Below are 8535 nucleotides of genomic sequence, written 5' to 3' on the forward strand. Positions count from 1 at the left end.
TGGACATATGGTGAGACAGACTCCCTCTGTGTTCCTCAGGATGTGATGGGAGATCACATACTGGGCTCCAGTTTTATTGAGTTTCCTCCCCCAGTAAGATTAGAAGCTGTTCCTATTCTGGCAGATGTGGGGGGATTGTGGGATTAGATTTGTTACTTTAGGGAAGAATGTCTAATCCCAATTTTTTCTCACAGTGTATCAGAAAGTGCATCTCTGTCTCTGATTCTCCCTGCTGGCAGTGGGAGCACAGCCTGTCCTTTCTGGTCAGGTCTGCCTGTGTCGCCCAGTTTCTATGGCCAGGCTGTGGTCACTGAGCCTGTACTTCTTCTGTGTTTCTCTTTGCTGTCTCTTACCACTGTGTATTGTCTTTTTAGGGTCCTGTCACATTCAAGTTTGTGTTGTGTTTAAGTGTGTGTCCCAGTGGGTGAGGTAGTGTTGTTTGGTTGTTTGTGCTGTAATTTGGTAGACTGATTCAGGAGTCTCCAGTCCTGGCCTTACAGTGCCCACTTAGTCTTATATCCCTCTATTTTCTAACCACTTCAGCCAGTGCAGTGTAGCCTTGGAGCCTGAGCCTATCCTGGGAAGCAATGAGCTGAATGCGGGATACACCCAGGAAGGGATGCCTGTCCGTTGCAGGACTATGGGAGGAATATGGAACACGTGGAGGAAACCCACATGAAGATGGGGAGAACATCCATGCAGATAGCACTCCAGGTTTGGAATTGAACCCAGGGCCCCAGTGATGTGAGGCAGCGATGCTAACTAATGCTCCACTGTGCCACCCACCTTAGTAGGACAGGTCTCCCTAAAACAGCTGTTTTGTAAAGATTGGAAACTCTTAGAAATAATTGGTCAGTTAAGCAAGTTATGTTTTGAGTTAATGGAACGCTGGTCTTCGATGGTTAGAGGATATTTTGTTTTGTGTTCCATGTGATTTTTAAAATTAAGGATTTTAGTTAATCACGTGATTAATTGATCATAGTTAAGTTGACTCAGTTCTTAAGAAATTGGTGGAAATTGACACCACTTAGCATGGTTTGCATAGTCCTAGTCGCGCCTGTTAAAACTGACCTGATTTTCGCAAAAGGGATAATTAACATCACTTTATTAGCCCTATACAATTTCTTGCATTAGGAATTCATCTTTTCACATACCCCAACTTGCTCTCCATGAGACACAAATAGGGAGAGAGCCTGAGGTCAGAGCACAGGGTCAGCCTTTGTACAGTGTCCCTGGAGCAGTTGGGGTTAAGGGCCTTGCTCAGGGGCCCAACAGAGTAGGATTCCTCTGCCAGCTGTGGGATTTGAACTGGCAACCTTCCAGCCACAGGCAGAGATCCTTAGCCACAGAGTCACCACTCCGCCCCAAATTGTAAGTCTCTTTAAACGTCTGCGCCCCTCGCCCTTTTAAAAAGCCAAAGAGCTCATTAGTGTTCCTTCCCATGATTCCCAGGGACCGACGGTGGGGAGGAAGGGTTTTTAGTAATTGATCATTTCTTTTTAACCTCGACTGGACGGGGCTCTCCAGGCCTACGGATAGAGTCCTCTGTCCTAACTGCTGAAAACATTTCTTGGTGACTAACCTAAAAATAGTTTGTTCAAGAATTACACCAATATTGGCAACACAATATGTTACTTTAGGCGGTAGTTATGAATAAAGGACTCTGCTTATTTTGATGTTAATACGTATGCTAACATCCAGATTCCATTTCTAAAATACCCAGGCTGTTTTCAACTTGATGAAGTCGGTAAGGAGCGTTTTCTACTTCCTATATTGTTTTGTATTTTGGATCAAAGAAATATAAATATTTCGAAAAAATGTAATATATTAGACTACACTACACACCCTTCCTCCTTCTTACCATCATTAAAACCATAACAATAAAAATAATAGTCCTTGATAATGAAATCATGAGCTCACTGGAAGTTCGGACAGAACTACATAAATCATGAACGGAGTCCCCGTTACATTCATTCCTGCATCCATAGACAAGTTCGTGAAGCCTTTGGACATGAATCATAACGCAGACAGCAATTACACGCAGTAAGTCACATACAATTACAATGGGTGATATAAAGTGAAATCAGTCATGTAAGTATGTGAAACCTACGGTCTTGGACGCAGGTCTATACAGCTGTTGCAAATCAACAAAATTGATCGATTCTCTTTACGGATGAGCACAAGTCCTTCACTTGCCCAGTTATGTGCAAATGATATAAAAAACTTTATGTACACCCTTGAATAAAAGCGCGCACTTGGTTAAGTATAAAAGGTATGATTCCCTGCTTTCCAATCACAAGTAGCTCATAATCAGAGAGGAATTCAGACTACTTGGTTGGCTTGCGATGCACAGTACTCGAAGCGCAGTCGCAATTGGGAACCAGGAGCTGAAGCGCGCCGGAAACTGTACTTCTGATTTCGCTCAGATTAGGTTACCTCACGAGGATTTGCCTGCAATTTATAGCATAACTGTATAGATGACTGTCTTCACCACTCATTGAAGAAAACGTGCAACTGTTTTGTAAAATAAAGAAAAGGCCAAACTGATACCCTATTTACAAAAACAGGGGGGAAACGCGGTGCTTCCCCCCAGTATATATCTATAGAAACACTGTAAGCGGGTATGTCTGGTGACTTCGAAACGTAGAAGGGAGGTTCTAGGGATATTACCGAGTCTTTTCTTGCAGCTCAGTGTTAAGTTCACCCATTGTTGTTCTGAAAATCACCGCCTGTAGCTTTTTAAAAATAAATTGCCTTTCCCGTTTACTGCGTGCGTAGCTGTAGCTTTAAATGCAACAGTGCAGCGCGAAGGTTGTTAAAGATGGTTTGCCGTAACAGTTTTGAAAAAAAAAAGTCCAGACTTCAAACTTTAGAACTATTTGCTGTTCCAAATACCAGAGCGTGCTTTGAGTGGGTGAATACACTTGTGAAACGGTGAGTCACAAGATTAATTGATATGAGCGCTCATTGGGAAATCCCCAAGCAAACAGCTTTATTTTAGACTTTTACGTCTGTATACTTCTTTCCATTGCTTCACTGTAACTACTGGCAGGTAATGATGCTTTAAAACACCGAATACTGGTCAAAATCGTTTATTTTTTAATTGACAATAAAACAATACACATCCGCTGTGACTGACCTTCGTTAGTGGTTTTGTACCAAATACATTGATTTCAGTCTTATTAAACATTCAGGGCAAACAAACGTCACATCGGCGTGAGTAATAAAGTATTTACATTCTCTCTTTACTACAAATGCAGCACTTTTCAAAATGACACAAAACAATGCGTACAAAAATATATAATTCTAAAAAATATTAAACGGCTTGAATATTATACAGCTTGGTTGAAAACGTCCTTAGAAATATGTACAAATAAAGATGTAGATGACCTAGCAAAACAAGGCACAACGGGAAAGCAAACAATCAACAAGCAATTTTACACCAACACATTTGACCTCTTAAATAACTTAAAATATTTGTATTCACAATTATTGCAAATCTATATTTTCCCTTTCATATTCATTCCGAGACTCCTCCGGTTCAGATCAAGGGCTGATAGGGACAATTTATCATAGAACACAGAAAAAACTATTAGTTATTATAGCAAGACACGTATGAAAACACTGTTAGGTAGTAAGTAGAATAAGCAATTTTAACTTTTGCCCTTGTAAAAATAAACACTTTTAGACGTCAATTGTCTTCTAAGCTCATAAAAAAAAGTTTAACATACTTAAAACAGCAAAGTGCGTATCAGTCAGTGGTCTGTAGTAAAACCAAGGAAACAGAGCAAGGCGCGCCGTAGTTACAGCAGGCTAAACTGCAACTCAAAAGTGCACATTAATATAGAGATGATGCGGGTCTGACATTTTGTTCCAGCGCAGGACATATTCACGCGCTTTAGTAACATCCAAAATCTCTACAGAAGAAAAAAAACATTCAAGTACTCTTCCTTTTAGAACATGACCCTTATCGTTATTGATGTTGTAGATGTATTAGTGTTTGTTACGTATTTAGACCGCCCTGGAGGGACACGCTGAAAGCTGGTTGGTACCTGTTTGGCAAACGCCCCCAGAGGATGTGCTAATACTAACCGACCTTTCTGAATTCTGAGCTCCGGTGTTTGTCGGGGCTACCGACGCCGATTTCCTTTCCTTCTGTCTGAGGTGGATTTTCGTGTGCCTCTTCCGTTCGTCGCTCCTGGCGAATTTTCTGCCGCAGAAATCACAGGCGAAAGGCTTCTCGCCGGTGTGCGTGCGGATATGGGTGGTGAGGTGGTCGCTGCGACTGAAGTTTCTCATGCAGATCCGGCACTGGAAGGGCTTGTGCCCGGTGTGAATTCGGATGTGCCTGGTCAGTTCGTCAGAGCGGGAGAACCTCCTGTCGCAGCCTTCCGCTGGGCATGGGTACGGCCGCTCGTGGACAGGGGTCTTGCTGGGGCGATTCGGGTACTTCCTCGGCCGCAGGATAGGTCTCAGGGGTAGATTCTGAGGACTGTAAGCGGCTGGCAGCCTGGGTCCATCTGCAGTTGGCCCCCCTAACGTAAAATTCCTTATAGTGTTCAGAGGGGTGAGAGGCGGTGGGACCCTGATTGACTCCAGTGGACATGGGAAAGGCTTGCGGTCAGGGACAGACTGGATGTCCCTCTGGCACGGAGGCTGAAACAGGCTAGAGTAGTCCGGGATAATGGGGAAGAGAGCGCTGTCCGAAGCTGGCTTGGGCGACGAGTAGGAGGGAGGGGGGTACGAAATAGGGCAGGTGGACGTGGACAGAAAGGCGGACGGGTCTTGATAGACCTCTCCGCAGCCCGAGTACGGAGGAGGCGGAGAATAGAGGTGATCCATTTCGGGCTGGTTCTGTGCCATGGAGCAGCTCAGCGTGCTGGAGAAATGGTTCGGTGAGACCGAGGATGCCGGTGACGAGGACGACGAGGAAGGCTGACTCATGCCCAGGATCCCAGCGCTGACGATGTTTATAACGCTCTCCGGATTCCAGTTACTACCTGGGTACTGAGAGTCAATGGAGAACTTTCCCATGTAGGTGAAAGTCTGATTGCGAGGCGCTGTAGGCTGGGTGAAGCTGCTGGAGTAAGCCAAGTCTAGAGACCTTTTTTCTGTACTCATGTCCCCATTGATCATGCCATCTGTGAAATGACAAACACAAAAAGAGAATTAGTTACCGATCTTGAAGGTATTGCTGCTCGCTTTCCTATGTGAGATGTTAGCGGCTGCTCGGGCTTTTGAACTCGCGTCCCCCCAGGTCGAGAGTTTTCATTTGTTGTTGTTTTAACGCGCAAGAGAGTTAAAGGCATCATTGTCAAGGGAATGCTTGTTAAGATTATCTAGAAGACGTAACGACACTCATTTCAGAATAAGTAAACGATACGCAGATACCAGACTGCCGTCGCTCAACTGGCGGTTCGAATGAACACCTGTTTTAAGGCAGCTTGGTTTAGCGTCCGCGACAAGAAACGCGACCGGGTCGATAACGTGCTGAGCTGCTCTAGCGGCGCTCTAGTAATTTCACATCAGTTAACAGACTAGTTGTAATCATTCCCTCCATCCTCTCCAGTTTATCGCATTTGATTAGCTTGTAATATCAACAGCGGAGCCGTGATGCTATCATGAAAAACACTCCAACGATGCTGTCTGTACATTAGGAGACCGGTACACACCTCCCCTCCTGAAAAGGAAAAAAAAAGTTTTGTAGGCGAAGCTTACCTCCTGAAACTCCGCTAATGTGGTCAAAATGCCCTCCTAAATCGCCATTTGGAAAGATTGCCACGGAGGCTGGTAAAGTAGTGGAGATCTCATCCACTGAGTAGATGTTTTCAGGAAGAGTGTGTACAAAACCACTGAGCGATACGGGGGTTTTCTCCAGAGTTTTGGCTGTCATCATTTAGCCAGTGATCGGCTTTGCACAAGCTTGTTGTGTGCAAGTATGTATTTAGTTATTATATAGTTGTATGAATTTGTTCTTCTTCCCTCAACGAAAACAAAACCGTTAACTCAAATTTGCTGTCACAGAAGCAGACTCCACTGCCACTGTCATATGTTGTATTGTAAACACACACCTAATGATATCCGCAGTAGCCGATCTGTTTAGTGAATGACAGATCTCGGTGGTTGGGTGAGTGCTACTATGTATTTATGGAGTGTCTTTGAATACCCACTACGTCAGTGCCCATATAAGGACTGGGATGGGCTTGGAAGGCTTTGTGACGACATCAAAGGAGACTTGTCAATGGAGAAACCTCGGGCGAGAGATGTCTGTGACACCCGCAAGCATAAGAGTCCTCACGGAAAGCAGAATTAAAGGAGAAAAAGTTTACCGATGCTCATTTAGAATTATATCCTTGAACCCTTTTCTTTATCTGAGTTTGCATCTTTGAAATTCGTGTATTTGTAGTGATTTAGAAAGGAGGATATTTCAATTCTGCTATGAGAAATTCCGGTTCAACCCCTACTCCATACATGGCACTTATCCGGTAATTGAAGATACACCCATTAATCCATATATGGGGCCCATTCCGGAAAATGAGCGTCGGAAAATAACGAGCCGTGCCGAGCATACACAGAACAGCCACTCAATTCTCGCTATCATCTGAAAACCACAATCAAATGAAAGGCACAATCACGGAATTTTCACCTTTTATGAATTAGTGGCGGAAAGTGTGCTATTTAAATGTGTTTGTGGAAAGTAGAGGTGCTATTTATACAGTAGGAAGTGGAAATTATGTTCGTTCTTCATAGGCAGTAGTTTTAAATAGTCAAATAACACTTCATATTCAGTCTAACGCTGTAATATGAAGCGTGCTTACCCTCTGAAAATCATCTGTGCCTTTCAATACTGTTTCTAGCCACAGCGTGTCTCGAAAGGAACAAGTAAAGGTTAATTCCACACTGAATAATAGAAAGGGAAAAACAACGTCCCGACTTTTTCAAGTGTCTCAAAATACTGTAAAGGAATACACGAGCCAGTTTTGATTATTTACCTATCAAATGCAAATGATTCTCTTTTGTTTATAATAAAAAGGATCGTATTGCAGCGTGATCATTTTAAAATGTCACGTTTCCATCTTTAACCGGCGACTTTATGAACATGTGATGTTACCAGACTATGTTCACATATACCGCCTGTAGTATTTGTCTAGGGTTCTTTTGCGGTCTTTGTTCTTTTAAGTAAGTCTGTTATATTTTTCTCTTTATCTGTATTTTTGCCTTTTTAAAGTTGAGAGAAAAAGTTTATAAATTGTAGAGACAACCGTTTTTGTTAACTTTGTCTACTACTATTGCGGCTGCTACAACTCTGTTGCCGAGGTGATAGTAATGCGCGCGTGACTTCTACGGTCGCCACCCAGTGGCAGATAAAGGAAGTGCGAGCGGAGTAGTCGAAAAACAGCGTCGCGTCTTTACTGATGTCTTGTAATTTGATGGTAATGCGTTCGTTCTCTCTTTCTCTCTCCCCATGAAAATATAAAAAATCAAGCCACTTTTCTTTTCTTTCATGAGACCTGGCTGTATAACACAAAGACATTATTTGGCTAAAAGGTACATATGGTGACGAGGAGATATCAAGAAATTAAGAATGCATCACAGTAAACTTTGGTCAGCGACGCAAAAAAAAAATCTTACCATTGAGTAGCTAAATATAGGTTTTTAAATGATTCCATTCAGTGGCGATATCAGCGACGCCCCAAATAAAGCAAGAGAGATGGTTTGGGTAGTTATAAGTAAAATTCCCCCGTGGGCAGAGAAACCTAACTGTTAATAAAAGAGACAGGGGAGGGGGGAGTGAGAGGGGGCGGAATATTATTTCCATCCGAGACTTAGGGTACAACAATTTAGGCTTGTGTGTGTGACTAAACAACGGTCTCAGAAGTCTTTTCTGTAAAATAAAAAATGACATAGTACGTCATGAAGTAAAATAAGAAATGATGACGTTAGCGTAGAATGATTTTATTTGTGAGTAGACATGCACTTCATCAATCAAAGAGAAAACCTGACTAGATAAATACAATTCAATGATGGGTAGTAAGATCAAAATATTCTTTGAGACATTTAAGTCAGTTCAAACCTCAGCTTTTCTCCCGTGTTGCGCTAATGTAAAGTTCGTGACATCTTTGCAACAAGAATAAACTTGCCGATCCAACAGCAAATCTATTCTAGACTCTTTCAAAGACTAGAGAGAGACTACTGCGTAAGGTATAACATTCTCAAATACTGGTTTAGTGTTTGACAAACCAGCAATTAAGCTTTTATACTCGACATAATGTAATAAGTATTGCCTGCGTCAACCTCAGGACGTTTCAGAATGAACATTTGTATGGTGCCACAAGCGTTGGAGTAAAAAGTTACATTTTTCTTTATTCCACTTTATTCCTATATTGTGTTATTCTTCCCGGAATTACTCAGTAGTTTGCAACATCGTTTTAATAAAAAATGTATTAAAAATACAGGTTATCTCATTCAAAGCCACCAGAATCCCGGAAAGCTAAATCCATCTTTTAGAGGTTAATCTGTAACTTTTAAGTGTTT

The 8535-nt window shown here is 42.4% G+C and overlaps 1 protein-coding gene across 1 annotated transcript; it reads right to left on the bottom strand.

The window, feature by feature from the left end:
- Positions 1-3076: 3076 nt before the first annotated feature.
- On the bottom strand, positions 3077-6144 carry egr2b (early growth response 2b). Its single transcript, XM_006630488.3, has 2 exons — positions 5719-6144; positions 3077-5141 (listed from the first exon to the last, which is right to left on the bottom strand). Exons 1-2 carry the CDS (start codon positions 5894-5896, stop codon positions 4012-4014), a joined length of 1308 nt encoding a protein of 435 aa, XP_006630551.2. The 5' UTR covers positions 5897-6144; the 3' UTR covers positions 3077-4011.
- Positions 6145-8535: the final 2391 nt, after the last annotated feature.

Source organism: Lepisosteus oculatus, chromosome 4, assembly GCF_040954835.1.
Source record: "Lepisosteus oculatus isolate fLepOcu1 chromosome 4, fLepOcu1.hap2, whole genome shotgun sequence".
Taxonomy (NCBI): domain Eukaryota; kingdom Metazoa; phylum Chordata; class Actinopteri; order Semionotiformes; family Lepisosteidae; genus Lepisosteus; species Lepisosteus oculatus.

What these genes read in the sequence shown, in the direction of transcription:
- egr2b (XM_006630488.3), bottom strand. Translation starts at nt 5,896, where the DNA reads ATGATGACAGCCAAAACTCTGGAGAAAACCCCCGTATCGCTCAGTGGT. An exon ending in CATTAGCGGAGTTTCAGGAG is followed by an intron (nt 5,142 to 5,718) that starts GTAAGCTTCGCC and finishes GTCATTTCACAG; the next exon opens with ATGGCATGATCAATGGGGAC.